General features: G+C 51.7%; 1 protein-coding gene across 1 annotated transcript in view; it reads left to right on the top strand.

Annotated features, from left to right (window-relative positions):
- The window catches only part of TSPEAR (thrombospondin type laminin G domain and EAR repeats), a 44,764-nt gene that overhangs the window by 16,396 nt on the left and 3,351 nt on the right, over nt 1–25,017 (top strand). Inside the window, exons 7-13 of the mRNA XM_027768664.1 lie at nt 32–89; nt 1,239–1,370; nt 2,239–2,465; nt 4,029–4,215; nt 5,079–5,308; nt 17,448–17,635; nt 23,712–23,813. Coding sequence (XP_027624465.1) covers nt 32–89; nt 1,239–1,370; nt 2,239–2,465; nt 4,029–4,215; nt 5,079–5,308; nt 17,448–17,635; nt 23,712–23,813 — 1,124 coding nt within the window. The remainder of the gene's footprint in view (nt 1–31; nt 90–1,238; nt 1,371–2,238; nt 2,466–4,028; nt 4,216–5,078; nt 5,309–17,447; nt 17,636–23,711; nt 23,814–25,017) is intronic.

The following is a 25,017-nucleotide window of genomic DNA, read 5'->3' as shown; positions in this document are numbered from 1 at the left end:
TGCCCAGCTTGCTGTGCTGTCCATCCCTCAGGCCCTGCAGGGTCTCACAGGGAAACCAGAAGATAACGAGGTGCTAAAATATCCCTATGGTTAGTAGACGAGGTCACCTACACCCCCACAACAATGGCCTCTTGCTAGCACAAAATGAGGGTCACCTCTCAGGCCCCACCCCCCCCCGGGCGCGCCCCCCCGCGCACCCCCACCAACTCCTCTGGGCCCCGCAGCAACAGGAAGGCAGTTGTCCAGTGAACCAAGAGAGCAGTCAGGGCCCACCCTAGAGCAGATGGCATCCTCAGACACCCAGCACCATTCACGCTTCCCTCTGAGGGCTCCTGCAGCAGCCGTCCAGCTGCCATCTTCTGGGGTCTACCTGCTGCCCTGTTTTGCTCCAGGACGGGTGGTGTTTGGGGGCTTTGGTCCCTGTCCCTCCCTACAATGGTGATCCAGCCTCAGCCCAGCTCCTGTCGGGGACACCACCTTGGTTCCCACAATCCAAGGGATCCAAGTGCATCCACGATGCACTTTCTCTAGGTTGTATTTGCATCTTCCCAAGGAAAGTTGCAGTGTTACTGGTGTTCATGTAAATCACACTCCTGCTGCGGAGAATCTGCAATCCCCTCCCCAACATACCATACCCCCCACTGCTCTGCTAAGGAACCGGACATGGGGAGACAGCAGAGCCCCATCCTGGCAGTTCACAAGTCAGGGAGCATGTCTAGCCCTAATAATCCACTCTGTCCCGTGCTGGTCAGTGCAGGCAGGTGGGCCTGGGCTGCTGCACAGACACTGCAGTAAACAGAGAAGCAGCATGGTTAAGTGCACCAAGGTGGCATTATTACTAGAAGTAAGGGCTCATAATGCCCCAATGCCAGGCTCATCTGTTTAGGTCAACTAGGGCCAACAAATAGCAGCTGCTAAGTACAGACAGCAGCAGGGAATTACTGGGCTTTCAGAAGGCTGCAGATACGACAGAAAGCTTCCCTTTGGGAGTAGGCAGCAGGCTGGCCACTACAGGGAACATGGCAATGGCCCGCACGGAGGGCCTTGGGCGCACCACTTCCCCTGGGTCTCATCATCCCTGCCTGTGGCGTGACAAGCTGCACCAAGATGTGGGAGGGTCTTTCCTGGCCACCTGTGAATGCAAAGGCAGGGCTGCCTACTGCATGACCCCTCCCACACTATCCTCCTCCAGGAAGCGCTGGCCTGCTGGACACTCATCTTTCTGGTTTTCTCCACAGAAACCAGCGTGAAAGTGACACTGGGCTCCCGACCACCATGTACCAAAGTAGAAGATGCCCAATTTTGGTTTGATGCCAGCCGAAAGGGGCTGTACTTGTGTGTCGGCAACCAGTGGGTCTCCGTGCTAGCAGGTGAGCAGGGACTGAGAGGACTCAGGGTGCCGGCTCTCCACGATGTCCTGAGCAGGCAGGGGACAGCTCCAGGCATGTGATAATCGGAGAAAGGGAGGTCATGAAAGGGCACACAGCCTTGGTTGTCTCTCAATGGCCATGTGCCTGGTCATTTGGGCTAGGACAATCCTAAGAGTTGAGGGCACCGTGAGGAAGGACGCCTGGTCTCCCAAGCAAGCCAGGACACTGTGCTCCCGACAGTGCTCCTAGAGTCTCACTACCCAGGACAGGAAATAGACCCACACAAGGGCTCATGCATTTCATGTGGAAATAGAAGCTCTCCTGGGCCTGAAACTCCCTTGGCACTTCCCCCCCGACCATAGGAAGAATGTAGGATGAACAAGTTCCCTCCCTCCTCTGCCCAACCCCACCCACAGGTCATAGATGAGGTGCCAAGATGTCCCAAACTGAAAGTTGTCATTTTTTACAGCAAGCCCTTTCAGCAGCCTGCTCCAGTTTGTGGGGAAGGTGAGTAAAGGTTTTGACAGATGCTCCAGTGCGGTTGTCTGCAGGATGTGGGCACCAGCCCCAGCCGGGACACCTATAAGCCGTCAACTCGACTCTATTCCACCTTTCCCAGAGCACAGTTTTCCATAGATGCAGGACATACAGTGCTAAGGACACGATGGAGAAATTGTGTCCCCTTGGTGTTGCTGGGGATGGTACAGGTCCCTTTGACAGACCCTTCTTATGAGGGTGAAACAAGCTCGGGCCAAGCCTCGTGAAAACAGCCCAAGGCTGAGGCTCCAGGCGTGCTGGCTCAGGATCTGGGAGCGAGCCGGCTTCCATTCCTGGAGATGTTAACATCTCCTGATGTTTCTATCACAAGCCAAAGAAAGACTGGACTACGTGGAGGAGCACCAGGAGCTGTTCACCAACTCCGAGACCCTGGGCATCGAGGTGTTCCGCATTCCCGAGGTGGGGCTCTTCGTAGCCACAGCCAATCGGAAAGCCATGTCTGCCATCTACAAGTGGACCGACGGGAAGTTCATCTCGTATCAGGACATCCGCACACACCAAGCCCAGTCCTGGAGCCATTTCACCATCGGGAGAAAGGCAAGTCTGCCCTGAGAGACTTCCTCCATCCTTTTTAATTAGGAAAAACCCTCAGAGACCCTTAAAGGTCGAGGCTCCTTATAAAGATTCTACAGGTACAAGTGTTGGTCATGGTTCGAAAACCTCCTTCAGATTGTGAAAGGCTCTCAAAGTCATACACATTAGGCTACAACTCTAAGTCTAGAATGTGACTTTGAGAAAGTCCATTGGGCTTCCCCCATCGATGAAGACAAGGTCATTTCTGTGTAGGCCATCATTACTTAAACTTATCCATCAAGATAATTACACTGAGCCACTCCACAGTGCAGAAGTCACTTCAGAATGCAAAGAGCTATACTCCGTCCCTTTTATTACTCCATGGCGGGGAGGTTGTGTGGGTAAGACCTCGCAAGCAGGCGGCTCCCTTTCAGTCAGGGCTGGGTTGAGCTGAAGGTCCGAGGGTGGCAAGTCTGAAGGATGAATTTTCTCTTCCCTCTTCCTTCTGCACCCTGGACTCCAAATGGCAGTGTCCGAGAGACAACATCTCATGTCTCCAGGTATGTGCTCACCCTCAAGGGGATGCCAAGTGCAGGTGATGCCCACCGAGGTAGGGGTGAAGCAACAAGCAGCCCAGACCAAGCCCCGTGCTCCTGCCACTTATGGGCCTCTGCGGTCCCACCTTTGCCAGAGCCTGGTGTGGTGCATGAATAACTAGCACTTTTGTTTGGCTAATGACACTTTAAAGTTTCTTTTCATTATAAACAACAATAACTTTATTATATCAATGAAAATCAGCACATTCAGAAAGACAGGGGAAATATTTTATTCTGTCACCTGAGCAAATACATGTTTCGTCTGGCATTCTGGCCCTCGGACACGTTCCACACAAACAGTACACCACACCGCTCGTTCCTGTTACCCACACTGCCCACGGCGGAGGCCTGGTGACAGCACGTCAGCAGGCACGTCCGTGTTTCCCGCGGTCACACTTGCGTGCCATTGAGTGATGACCCACATCCTACTGCATCAGAGCACGTCGTTAGGTTTCTTTTTCATGATTCCAAGTTGAGGAACTCTTTTGTACATGCTTCTCCTTAATTCGGGGGTTTTGTTTTGCTTGCTTTTGGTTAAAGATAGAAGAGGAATTAATGTGCTAAAGAATACAGGTGTTTGGGAGCCAGCGGGCGGCATGGAGATTAAGGCAGCGGGACCCCACATAGCCAACTGTGCAATTTGTGTCCTGGACTCAGTGGCCTGTACACATGCGTGCCCAAATCCTAAGAAGAGAATGTAGGAGACGGGATTATGATGGGGTCACCCACACCCTGACCTCCAGGGATAATTTCTCTTTCCTGCTCTCCCTCGGCAAGTGCACACACCCTAACAAAAGCTAAAAAAAAAAAAAATTAAAAAATGTTTAATACAGTTCCCAGACTCAGAGAGCTAGTCACTGTCTCCCCACCACCCGTGGTGACTCGTGACCAGCAACGAGGCTGTGCTCCGCCTTCCTGCCTGCACCATTTAGACAGAACGTGGACTTGGAGACAGATGCTGACGTCCAGGTCCTGGTTTGCTCTCTTCCAGATCTTCTTGGCTGTGGCTAATTTCGGACCGGATAGAAAGGGCGAGGAGTTCTCTGTCATTTACAAATGGAGCCACAGGAAACTGAAGTTCACCCCATACCAGAGGATCGCCACCCACAGCGCCCGGGACTGGGAGGCCTTCGAGGTGCAGGGGGAGCACTTTCTGGCAGTGGCCAACCACCGGGAAGGTAGGGCAGGTGTGGCCTTTGACCGAGATGGGCCCTTTCTAGGCAGAGAATGACTTGTGTGTAGGGTGAATATTTATCTCATTGAAAAGCAGTAGTAAGTCATAGCCACTTCCATGGTCTCAACTCTGACCACGTGGCAAAGGCTGAGCTTACATGAGTACCACAACACCTCACCCACCGACCCAGGGACAATAGCTGGGTAGTCCCAGGAGGCTCCTGCCCCGGGAGAGCCACCACGAAATGTATGCCCTCACTCTCAGCACAGACTCTGCCTGCAGGCTTCCTCCCATTGGAGATTAACTAGCCTTTGGAGGAGTCTGGCCAGCACAGGTGCAGCCCAGCATCGGTCCCAGGAATGCTGAGGGATTCAGACCTGGGGTTGCTGATGACTGTTTCCCTAAGAACTAGTTCTTCCTCTGCATGTAAAGTCTGTGATGCTGCTGTGAGTGGACACAAAGGCCCAGGAGGGTCCCCAGTGAGCAGGGCTTGGGAGGGCTGTCCAGGAAAGGGAGCGCTATGTGGAAAGTTCTGTTCTGGGGACAGTGAGAACAGAGGTCACAGGGCAGTGGCAGAGGAGGTCGAGGAGGCAGGTGGGTCTCATATCCAGGTTGCTGGAAGGCCACTGCAGGGATGCAGAGCTATGACAGAGGTGTTGGGAGCCTTTGTGAAGGCCCAGAGGCTCGGGTAGACCATGAGGGGCTGAGAGTGGGAGGGAGAGAGGACAGAGCTCAGGGTGAACAGGGCCTGTGCGGAGCTGTCTCCCTGCCCCATTGGCTGGACATGGTAGGGCCCTAGGACAAGCTCTGGGGTGAGTTCTGGTCCCCCAAGGTTGCTCCTTACTCCATGCCACCCCTTGGTTCTAGGTGACAACCACAACATCAATAGCGTTATCTACAAGTGGAACCCCAGGACCCGCCTGTTCGAGATCAACCAGACCATCGCCACCTCGGGTGCCTATGACTGGGAGTTCTTCACAGTGGGGCCCTACTCATTCCTGGTGGTGGCCAATACCTTCAACGGCACATCCACCAAGGTGTACTCTCACCTGTACATCTGGCTCGTGGGCACCTTCCAGCTCTTCCAGTCGTTCCAGGTGAGGAACTGTACACAACTCCATGTTCTCCATTGCTCTCACCACGGGAAGCAGGTGATGTGGGAGGGAGCGTCCATGAGCACCAGAGATGCTGGAGGCGGTGCCTGTCCCTCCTGGACATGTGAGGAGTGGCTCTCTCCCGGGCTGTCTGCCTGAGCCCTCATTCGAACAGCCTCTGGTATTCCTGAGTATAAACTTACGTGTCCGGAAGTGGGGCAGAGGGGGAGCCCACGATGCTGCCCTTACTTTGCGATAGAGTTTCCACACCAGGGCAGCACAGGGTGCCCCCTGCCGCTCTGCAAGCTCTGTGGCTGATCTGTGTGGGGACACTGGGCTCGGCCCGAGGGTAGTGTGGGGCCAGTTTCCCCGCTGGTTCCAGGTGCCATAAGCTGGCAGGGCCTTTGAGTGGAGGCCATGATAGGTATTTATTAGGCATCTGCCGGGGCTGAGGCTGAAGCTGTCTGGTCGCAGGCAAGTGTGGGCAGGACTAGGAGGCGAGTAGAGGTGCTGGTGGGCTCCACCGGGGGCGCACCTGCGCATCTCCGGCTTAGCCTGGGAAGGAGCCAGCCAGCTGCCTTTGAGAACTGTCCAAGGACAAGAGGGGACGGCAGTGGACATCGGGGAGTGGCGCAGCTCCGTGTGTGGCAGGAGCCATACTGAAGCCAGAACGCCGGAAGCTGGGATGAACTTCCAGATGCCACCACCGCCCAGGTCCTGCGGGTGTCCCAGGAGGACCCTGTGCAAGCAGCTGGGGCCATGCACGGGCAGGAAGGCTTTCAGCAACCCCTGCCTGAGCGGCTCCCTCCTTCACCAGCCACACAGCCTCATCTCAATAACTCTTCAAACCCTACAAAAGTCCACTTAGATTTGCCAACATTTTCATATTGCTTAAATCCTTTTCCATTCTGTTAGTTTGCTGTTTGATTTGAGTTTTGCAGTATATTTCACAAACACGACCTTGGAAGCATGTACAGCCCAGGTTCTGTGAAAGTGCACGTGTGCGTGGAGAGGCACTGCATCTGCAAACTGCTTTCTGGAAGGGCCTGTGGGCACAGGCAGGGTTTGCGTAGCTGTGCGTGCACATGGACCTGGCTGGCTCCCAGGAGCACAGGGTGGGGCCTTCCCAAGGCACCATGGGCAAGTTCAGTGGTTTGAGGAACACAGTTGGGAGGGAGGGAGCATGCTGGACTTTTGCAGCCCCAGGCAGGTGAGTGACTGCCAGTCCTGGGGGAGGCAAAGAGAGAGCATTCCTCAGCCACCACCCTTAATGTCGCTCCACCCTTCCCACCAGGAACTCGAGTACCTTCCTCCAGGTGTCAGAGACCACAGCTCCAATGAGTTGGCCTCCCCCAGCTTGAACCAAAGGAGGAAGGCGCTCTGCTCTCAAGGAGGGCCAGCTTCCAGCTTCAGGGCTTTCTGCTCCCTGAGCTCATGGGTTGCTGGGCCTGTGGTCATGGTGGTCAAATGTCAATCCCAAAATTGTGGGGGGATTGGAAGACAGTGAGGGAACAGAAGGAGGGGTTAACCAGGATTCAGAGTACGTTGCCTGGGAGACCAGGCTGACACATGTGCTGCTGTATAGATGGGATGATTTGGCCCAGCATGGGCTGCCCATGGGATCCCCAGTGGAGGCAGTCAGGCAGGCACGGTGGGAACTGTGAGTCTGGGCCTGTGGAGAGGGATGGACCAGAGGTACCATCAAGGGAATAACTGGGGGACGCATGGGGGCTAGCAGATGAAACCATGGACTTATCTAAAACTTGGTCTCCACTAAGAGTGTAGATGTTCAGAAACAAACAAGCCAACCAACACAGAGAAAAGTTGGATTGAGAGGTGAGCTGGCCACAGGCACCACCTTCCTCTTCTGCCCAGGCCCTTAGAAAGGGCAAGAAGGTACCGAGTACAGTCTCACATGTCCACACATGCGCACAGTGCACATGCTGGGGCTGCTGAGGGCTGCCTGTGTCCAGCACTGTTCCATCTAGATGCTTCCATCTCTGACTCTAGTGCCCCGCAGTGGGCTCGCTGCTGCCGCATCTTCCAAAGGGCTCATGTCAGCCTTTGTTCCAGGGTCAGTTCATTAAGTGATGTCGTCTGCAGTGTCCTTCATGAGACTGATCACAGAGGACCACAGTCTGCCTCCAAAACCCCCAGGTCCAAAAGACAGCATCCCACACCCAAATATCCACTCACCGACCTGGAAGGCTCTGGAAGGGCACCTCATAGTCACGGATGTTCTGCTCTCTGGGGCCCGTGGGTGAACATCCACACTGACCAGGATGAATCAGGACTCCGCAAAGCCTCTCATCACTGAGGCGGGTTTGCTTCTCGGGGAGTTTGCTGCAAACTTTGCAAAGTCTCACCGCCTTCAGGGCTTTGTTGGTTTTGGAATGGTGGCGAGGGTTGTGGGGAGGTGTGGGCCACCTTATTAGCAGAGTCTGCTTGTCACAGACATGCTCTGGACAGGCATATGCACACGCTTGCTGACACGCATGCGTATGTGCATGCTTGCTTCCATCATGGTGGCAAGGCAGGAGGCACCCTAGGCGGAGCAGCAATGGGTGTGTCTTGTCTCCCCATGAGCCCCTAATGCACTTAGAATCCAAGAGTGGCTTGATGGAGGGCCCCAGGCTAGACCCTGCTACCTGGGCTAGTGCAAACCAGTGGCCACCTGAGCAGCAGCACAGTGGTTAGACAGATAAGTGGGGGCCAGCATGCACCACTGTGCAGCTGGGCTGCATGTGTGCCTCTTCTCAGTCTCTGTATCTGCAAAGTGGGTTCAGAGTGACAGGGGTCAGCACTACTCAAAAAGCCCTTGGAAGGGGTAGGCAGGGCCTGGGCAATTCTATGAAGGGGGAGCTGGCAGTGGCCTGCAGAGCTTGGGGAGGGCACCAGGTTCAGAGGGTCTTCTGAGGCCAGGGATGAGCCAAGCCCAGGCCCTCAGGAGTGCTGCCCCCATGGCCTCCTGGGAAGCTTGCTCAGCTTTGGTGGACAGCCCACAGTGAGGATAACAGTAGACTTATCTAAAACTTGGTCTCCACTAAGAGTGTAGATGTTCAGAAACAAACAAGCCAACCAACACAGAGAAAAGTTGGATTGAGAGGTGAGCTGGCCACAGGCACCACCTTCCTCTTCTGCCCAGGCCCTTAGAAAGGGCAAGAAGGTACCGAGTACAGTCTCACATGTCCACACATGCGCACAGTGCACATGCTGGGGCTGCTGAGGGCTGCCTGTGTCCAGCACTGTTCCATCTAGATGCTTCCATCTCTGACTCTAGTGCCCCGCAGTGGGCTCGCTGCTGCCGCATCTTCCAAAGGGCTCATGTCAGCCTTTGTTCCAGGGTCAGTTCCTTAAGTGATGTCGTCTGCAGTGTCCTTCATGAGACTGATCACAGAGGACCACAGTCTGCCTCCAAAACCCCCAGGTCCAAAAGACAGCATCCCACACCCAAATATCCACTCACCGACCTGGAAGGCTCTGGAAGGGCACCTCATAGTCACGGATGTTCTGCTCTCTGGGGCCCGTGGGTGAACATCCACACTGACCAGGATGAATCAGGACTCCGCAAAGCCTCTCATCACTGAGGCGGGTTTGCTTCTCGGGGAGTTTGCTGCAAACTTTGCAAAGTCTCACCGCCTTCAGGGCTTTGTTGGTTTTGGAATGGTGGCGAGGGTTGTGGGGAGGTGTGGGCCACCTTATTAGCAGAGTCTGCTTGTCACAGACATGCTCTGGACAGGCATATGCACACGCTTGCTGACACGCATGCGTATGTGCATGCTTGCTTCCATCATGGTGGCAAGGCAGGAGGCACCCTAGGCGGAGCAGCAATGGGTGTGTCTTGTCTCCCCATGAGCCCCTAATGCACTTAGAATCCAAGAGTGGCTTGATGGAGGGCCCCAGGCTAGACCCTGCTACCTGGGCTAGTGCAAACCAGTGGCCACCTGAGCAGCAGCACAGTGGTTAGACAGATAAGTGGGGGCCAGCATGCACCACTGTGCAGCTGGGCTGCATGTGTGCCTCTTCTCAGTCTCTGTATCTGCAAAGTGGGTTCAGAGTGACAGGGGTCAGCACTACTCAAAAAGCCCTTGGAAGGGGTAGGCAGGGCCTGGGCAATTCTATGAAGGGGGAGCTGGCAGTGGCCTGCAGAGCTTGGGGAGGGCACCAGGTTCAGAGGGTCTTCTGAGGCCAGGGATGAGCCAAGCCCAGGCCCTCAGGAGTGCTGCCCCCATGGCCTCCTGGGAAGCTTGCTCAGCTTTGGTGGACAGCCCACAGTGAGGATAACAGTACCCCCCCCAGGGCTCTTGGGAGTGCTGGTCCTCCCCTGGCAGCTGTGGAGGGAGCCCCAAGTGGTGCATCCGCCTTCCCTTTCTCTCCCTGGGAGGGTATTCCCAGACCACAGAGGTGTTCTTTGCCCCGTCAAAGCCGGAACCCAAGGGCCTCTTTGCCCAGCAACTAATCCTCTGATTACCGGGTGCCACCCGCCCTGGAGGAGCTGTCTGGGCTCCAGGTGTGCCTGGCTGCCAAGCCTCGGAAGTGCCATCATCCCATCCGAGGTGCTCCCAGCACTGTGCCTGGCAGCAGGGCTGGGCTCCAGGGGAATTCCATTCGGGGGGAGGGAAGGGCCCGCCTAGCCCAGCCCAGCAGGTGCCTGGCTGCCCCTGTGCCAGGCAGGGTTTGCCAGGTTGTTTGATGTGGGGATTCTCCTTCTCTCCCCATGAGTCCCTAATGTGCTTAAAATTCAGGAGTGGCTGACAGTGGGCCCCAGGCCAGACCTTGCTGCCCGGGCTGGTACAGCCTGGGGGGCCGCTTCTCGTTTCCGAGTGGGAGGACCCCACAGAATCAGCATAACCAATGAGGTCCTTGTCCTCTGAGCAGAATCAGACAGCCTGGCGTGGGGAGGAGAGGCCATTGACAGCCAGTGACCAGCCAGCTGTGGGCCTGGGCAGCAAAGGGCTGGGACTGTGCCCTGGAGACACCTCTGGTGAATCTCTGCCAGCCCGTTAGATAGAACACAGGGCTCCACTCAACCTGAGCTTTCAGTGAAATAGGAATAGGTCTTTTATAAGTTTGTCCCCGAATATTGCATGAGATGCACATAGACTGAAAAGTCCTTTGCCATTCATCTGAAATCCGGACTGCACGTGTTTGCTAACCAGGAGCAGAAGAGGGATTCGAGTGGCTGCTGAGCCAAGCTTCTGCCATCACTCTCCCCTGCTGCTGGGGCCCATGCAGCAGTTCTTGTGCCTCCCATGCTCACGGACACACCGAGGGCTCTAAGGGGTCTCCTGAAGCCCATCGCCAAGCACCGCACTTCTCTTAACCCCTTAGGGAAGGACTCCCCACACCCCCATGGCACCGTGCTGGCCTCTCTCCTGACAGCCTCCTGGAGCCTGGGGGATTCAGAGCTGTCCAACATACATCTAATTTCATCATCCCCTTGCTCAAAAGCCTTCTCTACCTCCCTAGTGCCACAGCCATTTCCCATGGCAGCAGGCCCCTCCAACCTGCCCCAGCCCCCCTTGACCTTGCCCAGATGCCCTTCCCCACCTCACTACCCGCCAACTGCCTCACACCCTCCCTGTATCCTGAACCTCTTCTGTTCCTAAAACCCCACAACCCTTCAGTTCTGGGCTGCTTGGAGGGCACCTCATGCCTCACTGAGGTGCAGCACCAGGGGAGCCAGCTGGCGCCCCCAGCCAGCACGTCCGCAGTGGCACAGGCACTCCCAGGCTCTTTCCTAGAGAGTCTTCTGGCCCTGAGAATCCATCTAGGACGTGCCTCAGCACAGCGAGCAGCGAGCGAGTGCCTGGGAAGCACTTCCCCGTAGCTGGAAGGAAAGCCAGGAGCTCTGGAGGAATTTGGGTATGCACATGTGGATGCACATGTGGGTGTGTGCACAGGCACGTGTGCATCGCAGAAATGCACATACACATGTAAATGTGTGCATGCATATATACGTGCACATGCATCTGTGTGCATGTACGTACACATGTGTGTCTCTGCATGCAGGTATGTGAGTTTATACCCATGTGTGCATGCAGGCGTGTGTAGGGTGTGTACAGATGCATGCTCACCTATGTGCTCACCCACCGATTTTCTCAGCGCAGGTTCTTCAGATGGTTCTTGCTGCTTCCGCAGAGCTGGTATATGTGTGACACTCACGCTGCATGGGGTGTTTAACAACCGTCCTTTGTGACTCACTTTCAGAACGGATGGTACTGAGGGACCTGCAGGCCCTAGTGTGTCTGGGTCTACTGGGAGAACATGGGGTAGCCCTGGGGGCAGCTGTGCCTCAACAGATAGAAGCAGCCACACCTCCCGAGGCCTTGTCAGGGAGGAGGTGTTAGTATAGAAAAGCCTGCCTGCTCCTGGACCCCACTAGGTCTCAGTGACCCCAAGTGTCCTGTTCCCTGTCCTTGCCCTGGTGAGTCTTGTTCTTTTAGCCTAAACTCAGTTGTCTGTGCTCCTCGGGTCTGTTCTGAATCCATCCTTATAGCTCCCTGGGCTTTGGGACCTTACTTAGTGACTGTGGAGTGATGTTTTGGCCTATGCTTCTAGGGACCAGGGCTGTTTCAGGCTTTGGCGGCCAATGGCGCCCTCTGCTGGGTCCAGAGAAAACACCTTCCTTTTGGCATCTTTCGTGCAGCCAGGCGCTGTGCCAAGCAGGGAGGCAAGAAAACATCTGGCAGCCCTGTCCTGAATTTATGGCAGGGGCAGAGAACAGGGGCTTGTGAGGTTTGGGTAATTGAAAAACGTCCTCCATTTGCTGCCACCTGTGGCTGTGGGCGTCCCTTCCCCAGGGGCTGCCATGGGGGAAGTCAGGAGAGCCGCAGGCCCCACCAAGGTGTGACCCTGCAGCATGACCCCACTGTCCCCAACCAGGAAACCTGGCACAGCACAGGAATGATGCAGAGGACCCTGGATAAGCAGCTGACCCCCCAGCCTGAAGAACTGGGGGTCTCTCATCCTCTGCAGGGTTTTGTATATCCCTGTACCCCCAGGCTCTTTTCCTCATCCCTGCAGCAAGGATTCAGGTAGAAAGTGCTGAGCATTATCCCGGGACTTGCTGTGGGGAAGCCAGGTCCAAGGTGCCAGCAGGAAGCCAACTGTTACCCACACACAGAGTCCCACTGTCCCACAGGGCGCATGCTGGTGCGAGGGGGGCATGCCTCGTCACAGGTATGGGAGCCGGTACTGCACCCAGCTCACAGCTGCCACACAGAGCCAAGGAATGCATCTCAAATGTGATCCAAAACACCAAGAACAGACTTTCCTTTGCTTAGGAGCAAGCGTGGGGCACAGCCCTCTGCCCAGGTGTCCGTTCCAGCTCTCCCAGCGACTGGAAAACGTGCAAGCTACCATGTGTATTGCCTGCTCCTCCAGAGAGACAAGACCACAGCTTGTAGAGCTGTGTAGGAGGGGCACAGCCACAGGGGTTGGCTCATGCCATTGTGGAGGCTGAGAAGTCCTGTCTGCTGACTGCCAGCTGGAGCCCTGGAAAGCCTGCTTTGACTAGCGGATTCTAGTCCAAACTGGAGCCCAGGAACCCAGTGAGAAAGTGGAGGTGCCAGTTCAAAAAGCAAACTTTCCCTCCTCTTTTTTCTCTCAGGCCCTCAACAGATAGGATGATGCCTGCCCAGACTGGGGAAGGCCAATCTTTTTTTTTTTTTTTTTTGTAGGTTTTTTTTTTTCTCCTATAGGATACGTGCGCTCACCAGAAAGAGAGATGGAGAGACAGAAAGTGAGGAATCACTCCCCCCCCTCCCAGAGGGGATGGCCATTCTTCTCTCGGGATCTCGGGTACACACACACACGCCCCTGGTGTGAGTTTAAGCCACCAGGTCTGAGACTCGAACTGCGGTTGACTACATGTGAGTCCAGTGATGTAGCCATTATGCTATCTGCTGGTCCCATGGGAAGGCCAATTTTAACGCAGTCTACTGATCCAAATGGAGACATCCTCAGAGACACACCCAGAAATCATGTTTCACCAGCCAGCTGGGCATTTCTGAGCTTGTTAAGCTGATGTAACAGTAACCATTGCACCCCTGGGATGAACAAACCCTGGCCTCCGCCATCCTCCCTCTGCCCTTCCGCCCTTGTACTTGGTTTCTCTCAACACCCTCTGCTTTGGCCAGAGATGTCAGCTGTCATGCTCCACCATTAGAGGAGGGAAGAAACAGCTCATCTGTGTCTTCTGCCTTCTCACATGCACTGAGTGTGTACTTTAGCTACTCCCTGGCTGATCAAAGAGGATGTGAGATGAGGAGGAGACGGTCCCTGTCCTCAAAGGCTCCTATTCCACCGGGCAGGAACAACAATAAACATGCTATTGTCAAGTATTTACATAGCTCTTTTGTTCACTAATATCTGTCATGATTAATGTCATATGTATCACTATCTACTCATTCTGCAGATGGATGCCTGAGCTACTTCCAGATTTTGACTATTTTTTTTAAAGATTTATTTATTCAATCATTCATTCATTCATTCATTCATTTTAATTTAACCAGAGAGAGACACACAGAGAGAGAGAGGAAAGTGAGAAAGCAAGCCACCAGGTCCAGGACTTGAACCCTGGTCGGCCATGTGGGACTATCCAGCGCCTTAACCACCACGCCACCTGCTGGTCCCCAGATTTTGACTATTTTTAAAAGTTTGGATTTTTTTTCCATCAGCAGGAGAGACACAGAGAGACAGACAGCATTCTCAACAGGGCCTTAATGCCACCATCCACCCCCAGCTTCAGTCCCCTCATATTGGGACTGGAGTGCCTCCTGGAGTGCTCAGGGAGGTCCCCAATGCAAACCTAGAACTTTCTCGTGTGGGTCAGCCTTGCAGAGCATTGCATTTACTGCTGCACTACCATCGGATTTTTACTATTGTGAATAAAGCTAAGTAAACCTCACACGTATATTTTTATTTCTCTTGGATGAAAACCTGTGAGTAAAATTCTGCGTCACAGTTAGGCATGCTTAACTTATGAAGTTCTCAAAATAACTATACCATTTCCCACACACCCACGAACAATATAGGAGAGTTCCAGGTGCTCTACATTCTGTCAACATTTGGTTTCGTAGGTATTTTTCATTTTAAATATTGGGAGTAGAGTGATAACGCCATGTGGTTCTAAGTTGAAATTTCCTATGATTTTGAATCTCTTTCCATGAGCTTACCAACTTCCTATATTTTCATTTGTGAAATGTCTATTCAAGTCTTTTGCCTATTTCTTATTTTTTTCTGCTTTTTCATCATTGATATGTAGTTCTTTATATATTCTGGATATAAGTCCTTTGTCGCATTGTCTTCCATTCTACCTCCTCTTTTTTGGCATTGAATGTGTTGCTCTGGAAATTGCAATATACATGTTTAACTTAAAATTAAAATCTATTTAATTTGTTTTTTTTGAAAGTTTTTGCTATAGGGTGCATGCGTTCATCAGAAAGACAGAGACAGAGAGACAGAAAGCGAGAAATTACCCACCAGGCGGGGATGGCCATGCCACAATCCCTTCTCCTCCATTCTCCTCTCGGGATCTTGGGCATGCACACACACGTGCACGGCATGAGTTTAAGCCACCGGGTCTGGGACTCGAACCACGATCAACTTTATGGGAGTCCAGTGACGAAGCCATTACGCCATCTGCTGGTCCCATAAAATCTATTTTAAATTAATATTATACCACCTCTTATATAATTTAGTAAACTTACAGCTACATAATTTCATTTATTATGAATAATTTCATTTATTAAGATATTTTCAGTAGTTGTAGAATTGTGGGTTCAGTTTTTTTTTTTTTCCTGTTACTTTAAAGATACATTTCTGTGGACTTTGAGCTTCCATTGTTTCTGATGAGAAATCAGGTATTATTGTGTCAATGTTTCCTTATATTGAGGGTGTCTTTTTTTCTTCTGGCTGCTTTTAAGTTTTTATTTTTTAGCTTTTGCTATAGGTCACATGCACTTGCCAGAGAGAGACAAAGGGAGAGAGGGAGGGAGGGAGGAAGAGAGAAATCCCCTTCTCCCGCCTAGTGGGGATAGCCACATTGCAATCCTTTCTCTTCCATTCTCCTCTCAGGATCTTGGGGGCACTCACATGCACCCAATGTGTTTTTCAAGCCGCCAGATCTGGGACTTGAACTGCAGAGCTGGTAGTGTGGGATCCAGCGCCTTAACCACCATGCTACCAGCTGGCCCCAAGTTTTATTTTTGATCTTTGATTTTCAGCTATCTGAATATGATGTGTTTAGGAGTGGCCTTTATGTATTTATCCTTAGGAACACTGATTTTCTTGTATCCTATAGTTTAATGTTTTTGAGCAAAATTGGAAAGATTTTAGCTGTAATTTACTTGCATTCTTTTTCTGCATCGTTCTCTCTTCCTTTCCTTCTGTAACTCCAACTGCACGTGTGTCAGACTGAATTCTGTCATCCCAAGGTCATTGGAGCTCTGTCCATTGGTGCTATGATCTCATTTTCCTCTGATACTTTAGTGCGGATCATTCCTATCGACCTGTCTTCCTGTTTGCTGCTTCTTCCTTCTGCATTGTCCAAGTAGTAATCCCTGAGTCTCTTCCTGCAGTTATGAATACAGACACTGTCCTTGTCAGTGACAGGGCTTCCATCTGCTTCTTTTCATTTTCCTTAGCTTCCAGCTATCCCCATTCCTTGGCTCATTGCAAACATTTTCCCCCATAGAGTCTTATCATAGTTATTGTAAAGTTTTTATCTGCTAATTCCAACATTTCGCTGTCAGTCTGCTTTTTGATTATGAGTCACATTTACCTGCTTTGTTCCATACATAATAGTTTTTCTTTTTTAAAAAAATTTATTCTATAGGACTCTTGTGCTTGGTAAATAGGGACAGAAAGAGAGAGAGAGAGAGAATGAGAAAGCACTCCCCAAGTAGGAGGCCATGCCACAGTCCCTTCTCCTCTGTTCTCTCGGGATTTTGGGCACACACGCACATGCGCCCACTCACCTGGTGTGTTTCTGAGGCCACCAGTTCCACACTTGGATGGTGCAGTCGGCCATCCGGTCGTGTCTATTTGAGGACTGCATCCACATTTACAATTGCTGCCAGCAGGAGGGGCAGTCTAACAAGTTTCTGCATCAGAGCTGTAAGTCAAGAGACAAAACCCTTAAATACAATCTCTGAAGTACAAAGTGACAGGCTGAATCCTGCACTTCTCACCAGCCCAAGGAACAGCTGGTGTCCACAGAAACACTCGCCCTCTTCCTGCCAGTCAAGGAACTGAGCCCCGGTGAAGCCTCTGTGGTGGTGGGTTGGGGTCTCTGAGAGCATTTACACTCCCCATCAGCCTCGGAGCCCTTCCATCATGCCATGCTCTTCTTACCCTCTGGGCTCTGGGCCGTGTGCTGCCCTCCTTGGGTTGCCTGACTACCCACCCCCACCATTAGCCTGTATTTCCCTAGGAAAATGTTTCTTTGCGCTCCTCTCCTACCCTCTCTCCTTGGGACTAAAACCAGGGACATGTCCAAGTGTCTCCATGCACCCTACCATCCCGGTGCTGGACACACCCCTCCTCATTGTGGGCCCACGTGCAGATGAGCTGGTGCAGTATAGGGGTGGTGGCTAAGACTCACCGTTGCTGTGAGGGTCCAGCCTGCTGCCCCCATGCACACCACACTCTCAAGGGTGATGAGTGACTGATGGAAGGACAAGAAGTACCAGAACCTAGAAACTGGGCTTTGTGTGTGGAGTCCAAGGGAGACGTCATCCAAACTCCAGAGCTAGAGAAAATGTAGGAAGAAACACAATGATGTTGTTTTGGTGATAGGCACTGGGACTGGAGGAGTCAGGGAAGGCTCTCTGGAAGAAGTGTTAGAGTAGATGGACCTCGTAGGATAGGCAGCACTAGGAAGTCGGGGGGTAGGGGAGCACGCACATTGCTGAGAAGCACTTTGCACACATGATCTCTTGGGGTGAGTGCAGCTTGGCACTGTGTCTGTGAGGGAGAGCTGGCTGAGGCTGCAGGCTGGGGCAGTGCCCATATGGGGCACCTGGAGGGCAGCAGGCACTCAGCGTGCGATGGATCTGGCATCTGGCCAGGCAGCAGCGCTTGGCCCCACGGAGAGCTCTGTTCACCTGGGCCCTCACGCTTTCTCACTTTCTCCTAGACATTCGGAGCTGCTGACTGGGAGGTCTTCCACATTGGGGAGAGGGTCTTCCTGGCTGTCGCCAACAGCCACAGCTACGACGTGGAAATGCAGGTCCAGAATGACTCCTACATCATCAACTCTGTCATCTATGAGCTGAATGTCACTGCACAGAGCTTTGTCAAGTTCCAGGACATTCCCACCTGCAGGTTGGTGTCACGGCGGGCTGGCGGGCAAGGCGGGGTGAAGCTCTGGGCTGCACAGTAACAGGGCAATTCTTTGGGATCACCTTGCCACTCTTTCAGGGGAAGAGTGGCCCAGGGCAAGTAGCACCCCTTGAGCCTCACGTTTGGTTCCAGGAACCAGGCTTGGAGCCCAGAGCTGGGCATTTCAGGGCTGTGACTTCATAGCTAGGGGAACAAGTCTGGGAGAAAGTGTGCGTCCGTTTTGTGGAGGAGGCACTAAGACCTCACAAGGAGCAGCACCTTGTCTCAGGGCAGGCGTGAGGTCCACAGCCCCAGACAGCCTGTGTTCCTAAAGCCTGCCCCCTCCACCCACCACTGTAGGCCCCACAGTCTGTGTCTCCCAGTCACGCCAGGACACAGAGATGGGTGTGTTGAGGCAGGAGTGACCTGGAGGGCAGAGGAGATGGGGACACACACACAGTGCTGATTCCAAGCTAACGTGCTCTGTGGGCCACGGGAGGTAGCGTGGGTGCCACATGCATAACTCTGGGTGCCGAGAACCTGTCACCATCCCCACCTGCACAGGACTTCATCTGGGGCGGGGATTGGGGTGGGGGTGAGGGTGGGGCTTTGGACTCTGCGAACCAGAAATGCTATCGGATCCATGTGATGCAGGTCCAGAACCAGGGTCTGGTGGGTTAGCTGAGGTCCAGTCCCTGGGCCAAGCAGGTGGCTTTGCCAGGTTTCCTTGCAGTTTCATTCATTCTTTATTTCTCTCAGCAAATAGTCACAGCCCCTCCCAAGTTAGCAAGCACAGTCTCAGCCTGAGAAATACAACAATGAATAAATTTAGACCTTTCAAGGGAAAAATGTCCAAGATGAACTGAGTGGAAAAAGCAAGGGAGAATAATGAGATCATGTGATCCTGTTCAAGAACAGGGTGACTGTCTGCTTTGTAGCTGTACATGTTTGTGCAAATGCAAAAAAGAAAAAGAAAAAAACTCTGGAAGGGGATGTACCAGTCACCCCGGCGCTGGAGTGGGCTCGAGGGGCTGTGTGGCAAGTGGAATGTCTGTCTTCTACTCCACTACTTCTGACTCACTGACTTCTAAATGCCTATGTTAGCTTACTAGTATGCTGCCCACATGACTTTTAAAAATTAGAAAAGAGAAAAGAAACTTCAAAATAGAGAGAGGATGGGCCAGCAGGAGATGTGGAGATTAAGGCAGACACATTCCCACATGGTCAGTTGCCCGGTTCAAGTCCCAGACCTGGCAGCTTGAAAATCACATTGAGCCCATGTGCGTGCTTGCCCAATATCCCGAGAGGAGGCTGGAGGAGAAGGAATTGCAGCATGTCCATTCATTCTGGGGGAAATTTCTCACTTTCTCTCTGTCTCTGTCTCTCTCCAGTGAGTGCATGTGTCCTGTAGCAAACTGATTTTTTTTTTTTTTAAGTAGAGAGAAGGGAAAAAAGAACAAGTTGTCCCAGTTTGGGGACACTGGCGATTCTAGTACAAGTGGCCTGTGAACTCCCTGACCACCAGTGCCTGGTCAGCTGGGCTGTGGGGAGAGACAGGACACTGGAAACTGTCGGTCCCCAACATGGACCTAGGTCACTACCTGTCAAGTCCTACCGAAGCTCAGTTTTCAAATACAACATAGTTGAGGCAGTTCAGAATGAATTTTGAGAGTAAGCTATGATTAGAAATTAGTTGTCGATGGAGCCAGCAGGCAGCGTGGTGGTTAAGGCTTTGGTTTCCACATGGCTGACTACAGTTCAAGTCCTGGACCTGGCAGCTTGAAAAATCACACTGGGATGCATGTGCATTCGTTCCCAAAACCCTAACAGGAGAATGGAGGAGAAGGGACTGTGGCATGGCCATCTTCCTCGGGGTGATTTCTTACTTTCCCTCTCTCTGTCTCAGATGAGTGCATGCACCCTGTGGCAAAATAAAACAAAACAGAACAGAAAACTAGTTGTAGAATGAAATGTGTGTCTTATGGAGCCGATGTCAATCTAGTGGTGGATGAGGCAAGTGCCTTTGGTGTTTGAAACCTCTCAGAGCCTGTAAAACTGTGGCTATGCATTTGTGATGTATAGCCGTGTTGCCACTAGGCAATAATGTGGGTAATTTACTAATAGGTGATCGAACATCCAAAGTACTAATTTACTAACTAAATGACCACACATTCAAATAGCGTTTAATAATTACTGGCCAATTTTTATTGTAGTAACCAAACTGGAAAATTGTACACACAAGCAAAGCAAAATTCCCACAGCTCTCCCTGACACAAAAAGTATTCCCCCTTTCTTGGCCACGTGGCGTGACCTCATTCTCCAGCATGCCGGGGGCTTTCTCTGGGCAGCCGGGTGAGGTCCTGCCTGCAGTCGTCACCTCAGCACTGGTTGCCTCCAAGAGGCATGGCGTGTTAGCACGTTTCTTTAGTTTTTTTTTTTTTTAATCATTCCGTGTTTTTTAAATTAAATTCACATATAGGTGCAGCCGTCACCACTGTCAAATTTAGAACACCCTGTCACCTCAAAAAGAACCCCACCCCAGCACTCGTCCCTGGCAACCACCACTCTGTTTCCTGCCTCACTGGACTTGCCCGTTCAGACTGTCCATAACTAGAACCATGTCCTAAGTGGCCTTTCATGGCTGGCGCCTTACTCTTAGCATGATGTTCTCAAGGTTCATCCAAATTGCAGCATGTGTCAGTGCTTCATTTTAAAAAATGTCCAGCTGTATTATAAGGTGCACCACATTTTTGTCTATCCATTTATCTGTTGATGAGCATTTGTATTGTTTCTATCAAGTTTATTAATGTATTTCTTCCATGAGAAAAAGAAAGAGAGAGAGAACACCCCAGTAGAGTCTTGACACAACAATCCACCCCGTCTCGGCAAACCCTGGGTCCCAGGCACACAAGCCAGGGGCACTCAGGGAGGTCTCCAGATGTGAACCCGGAGCCTTCTCAGGTGGGTCAGCCTCACAGAGCATCATGTTTCACCTTTGTGCTGTTATTCAGCCCTGCGTTCACCTTTTGATCAAATGGTGAGGTTCTGAAGAATAGAAATGCGTTTCTAACAGCCATCGATGTCAGTTCGATCTGAGCTGCTGTAGGGGCAGATGCAGGGGATCTCAGCCAGGTGTGCTCTCTCTGTTGGTACTGAGCCACGGCAGTGACTGTGAGCAGATGCAGGTTGCTCCCTTCCCTCGGCCTTGGCTTAGAACTCAGTTGTCACTGAGGGATGGATAGAGCAGGGGAAACCACCCCTGACCCATTTCCCTTGTCTGCACCTTACAGGTGCAGGACTAGGCTGAGGGCATCACTGTGCCTCCTCCTGGTGGGTAGTGTTGTGGGCACCACCTGGGGGCCATAACACGCCATCAACAGATGCTGCCGTGATGTGATTGTGGATAGCCCAAGAAGGCAGGAGCAAGGCCTCTGGGCCCCACTGCCCACATCTTCCTGTGCTCTGGGCACCTGCATCAACACTCTCACTACCAGGGGCCTATCTGAGCACCTGGCTGCAGGCCAGGTCCCTCGACTTCCCCCAGGGAAGCACCCAGAAAAAACTCGTGACCAAAAGGAGTCCCTCTGTGGCCTGAACTGGCCACAGCTCTGAGGCCACTGGACATAGAGGCACCAGGCTGGCCCTCATACCATACTGACTCCCACTTGCGACACGGCTTTGCTCTCAGGTTCTTTATCTGAAAAGTGGGCGTAGGACCGCAGAGATCAGAGAAGATAAGGTGAAGACAAGTTGGGAGGTAGAGAACTAGCAACCCAGTGGGCCTTCTTGGAGGGGCAGGGGTTCTGGGGAGTTTATCCAGAACTTGAGACTGAGCCATCTCGGAACCGGACATCCTCTTAGCAAATTAAGGCAGGACTTGTATGTAAGAAAGGACACAGTTTATTGGCAGGAAGTGAAAAATTGCTTTCAAGGTGAATGTGTCCCCCAAGAGTCATGAAGTTCGGTTGTGACGGTATTAAAAAGGCAGAAACCCAGTCCGACTATGGGACTAAAAGGTGGCGAGCCCAGTCACAGTGGCACAGTGGGAGCACAACACTCCACAGTGCTGGAAATAATGGTAGATCAGGGATTGGTTTCTGGGTTAACCGTAACCAGGCACATGTGTGAGCCCGGGAACTCGGCCAGCTGGGAAGGCTTTGGGGAGGTTACAGTGGGAGACCCTGTTGAAGATGCTTATCATTCTCCTTTTTGTTCATTAAATAGATAAATAAATAAATTTTAAAATAAAAAAAAGACGTGGCCTTTGCGAGGTGACAAGAACTAGCTAAGGTCACCTGGTGGGACCCCATGATCGAGTCCCAGTGGGTTTAAAAGGAGAGGGATGGGACAGAGCAGAGACACGGACTGACACTCAGAGACACACAGGCGTGGACACAGCTCTTGCTTCCTCTGCCACCACGCGATGCTCTATGCCGCCTCAGGACTGCAGAATCACCACTAAGAAGGCCCTCGCCAGACGCTTCTTGACCTTGGACATTCAAAACCATGGGCTGAATAAACCTCTGCTCTTTATAAACCTCCTAGACTTAGTTATATCTGTCATCAGAACAGAGGAGGGACCAGCACGCGGTGTGGGAGAACACCTGTGAATCTGAAGATGTTGTGGGCACCTGGGTGACCGGAGCTTCCAAATGGTCAGCCTTTTGGCTGATACTCTCTCCAGCTCCTGCCTCCAGAGGGCGCTGCGAGCCTGTATGGAGTGGCCACGTGCCTGGGATGTTTTCTCTCATTTCAACCTCATAAAAGTGGACTTTTGCACCCTAGTGCTCATACCGGCATTAGTTACAATAGCTGAGAGGGGGACACAATCCAAGTTTCCACTGACAGATGAATGGAGAAGCAAATGTATATTCATATAATGGAAGTTACTCAGCCTCAGAAACTAAGGAAATTCCGACACACGCTTCAGTATGGGTGAACCTTGAGGCCACTATGACCAGTGAAAGGAGCGATTCGCAAAAGGACAAATAATGTGTGAATCCCCTTACATGAGGTCATGGAAGTGGTCAGAACTATAGAGACAGAAAGTGGAGCGCTGGGCGCCGGGCTGAGGGGTGGGGCAGTTGGTGTTTAATGGGGCAGAGTTTCAGTCTGGGAAGATGAAGAGCTCTGGACATGTACAGTGGTGATGGCTGTGCGACAGTGCCCCTAAGGTGTTCCCTTAAACACTGTTAAAGTGCTATGTTTTATATCTATTTTACCGCAATTAATTTTTTTTTTTTTTTGCGAGGTTTTTGTTATAGGGCACATGTGCTTGCCGGAAAGACAGAGAGAGACAGAGAGACAGAAAGCAAGAAATCACCCCCGAGGGGGAATGGCCACACCACAATCCCTTCTCCTCCATTCTCCTCTTGGGATCTTGGGCATGCATGCACATGCGCCCGGCATGAGTTTAAGCCACCGGGTCAGGGACTTGAACCGCGCTTGACTACATGGGAGTCCAGCAACATAGCCATTACACTAACTGCTGGTCTCAAGATATTTTTACTATAAGGTGCATGCACTTGACAGAGAGACAGAGAGACAGAAAGTGATAAATCACCCCCCGGGGGAAGGACACACCCCAACCCCTTCTCCTCCATTCTCCTCTCAGAATTTGGGCATGCACACACACATGTCTGGCATGAGTTAAGTTGCTGAGTCCGGGACTCTAACTGCAGTTGACTATGTGGGAGTCCAGTGACATAACCATTATGACATCTGCTGGTCCTCACAATTATTTTTTTTTTAAATTTTTTAAGTGAACAACTGATTTGCATGGAATGACTGAGAAAACCACTCCCCTCTGGTCCCTGGCTCCTCTTTTGTGAATTTTGGAGATAAGACTAGACCTCTGAATTGGGGAATTAGAGGAGCAACTTTAAGCCAAAACCCCCAATCCTCTGGCAACACCTCCGTCTTGCACCCTACCATCTACTCGTTTGTTTCCGTGGTGCCTGTCACTTTAGCCTTATGCCCTAATGTCACTTGAAGTCTCAAGAGTGCCCCGGCGTGCCTGTCCCACAGGGCTTCAGAGTCTCAGTGGCGCGTACTAACATCTGCTCGCTTGTTTCCGCAGTGCTCTGGACTGGGAGTTCTTCTCAGTGGGAGAAGACTACTTCCTGGTGGTTGCGAACTCCTTTGATGGAAAAACCTTCTCTGTAAACAGTGTTATTTACAGGTAAATCACCGATGCAGGTCAGCTTCCTTCCTCGTCACTTTGGTTCACTTTGAGGGGGTCAATCGTTTGCAGGTGGCCACTGGCTTAGAAAGAGTCCCAGGCCATTGGGCCAGTTGGACCACCAGTGCTGGCTTACACTGCTGGAGGTGGGGTTGGGCTGTGCCCCTCAATTTGGCCATATGACCCCCCAGATTCTGGCCCTGACAACTCTGGACTCTGGCTAGAGGTGTAGTACATGGACCTGCTATTTCCAGAATTACCGGCTTTTAATTTTCTTCATATAAACACAGAGGTATTTTCATTTAATGTATTTCTAGGAGTTTTTTTTTTAGTTTTTTTTTTGTGTGTGTTTGTTTGTTTTTAAGGTTTTTGTCTTAAGGTGCACGCTCTCGCTGGACAGAAACAGAGGGAAAGTGAGAAATTACCTCCCCCACCCAAGGCGAAATGGCCATGCTGTAATCCCTTCTCCTCCATTCTCCTCCTGGGATTTTGGGCATGTATGCACACATGCCTGGTGTGATTTTCAAGCCACCAGGTTCAAGACTTGAGCCACAGTCAGACACGTGGGAGTCCAGCACTTAACCACCACACCCACCTGAAGGTTCCAATTTTTCAAGTATTTTAAGTACAGTAGTCCCTCCTTATTTGGGTTTAGCTTTTTTAAGGTTTCAGCTGCAGTGGTCCAAAAATAGGTGAGTACAGTGCAATAAGGTGTGTGTGTGTGCGCGCAAGAGAGAGAGTGACAGAGAGAGAGACCACGGTCACGTCACTTCCATTACATACATTGTTGACATTCTATTTCACCGTTAGCTACTGCTCTTTCTCTCCTACTGTGCCTAGCTTATAAATTAAACTTTATCATGGGGATCTATATAGAGAGAAAACATAGTCCATATAGGGTCTGGTACTACCTGTGGTTTCAGGCTTCCCCTGGGGACCGGAGGGAATGACTGTACAATGAATGGAGGCTTTTAGTTGCTCATTTCCATTTCCAGCTGCTTATCACAACAGTTGGGTTTTGTGTCTACTCACGTAATCATGTTATCAATTCTAATTGTTTTTCTTAAGAAGAGTCTCGTGGGACTTAAGAATATAATTACCCAAGAATAAAGGCAATTTTACTATTAATTTCTAATTATTATTTTTTGAAGAGGTTTTTGCTATAGGGCACGTGCACTCACCAGAAAGAGAGAGACAGAGAGAC

Source organism: Tupaia chinensis, unplaced genomic scaffold, assembly GCF_000334495.1.
Source record: "Tupaia chinensis unplaced genomic scaffold, TupChi_1.0 Scaffold147038_1, whole genome shotgun sequence".
NCBI lineage: Eukaryota > Metazoa > Chordata > Mammalia > Scandentia > Tupaiidae > Tupaia > Tupaia belangeri.
The sequence above is the reverse complement of the archived record's forward strand: the minus strand, read 5'-3'. Positions and strand labels throughout refer to the sequence as shown.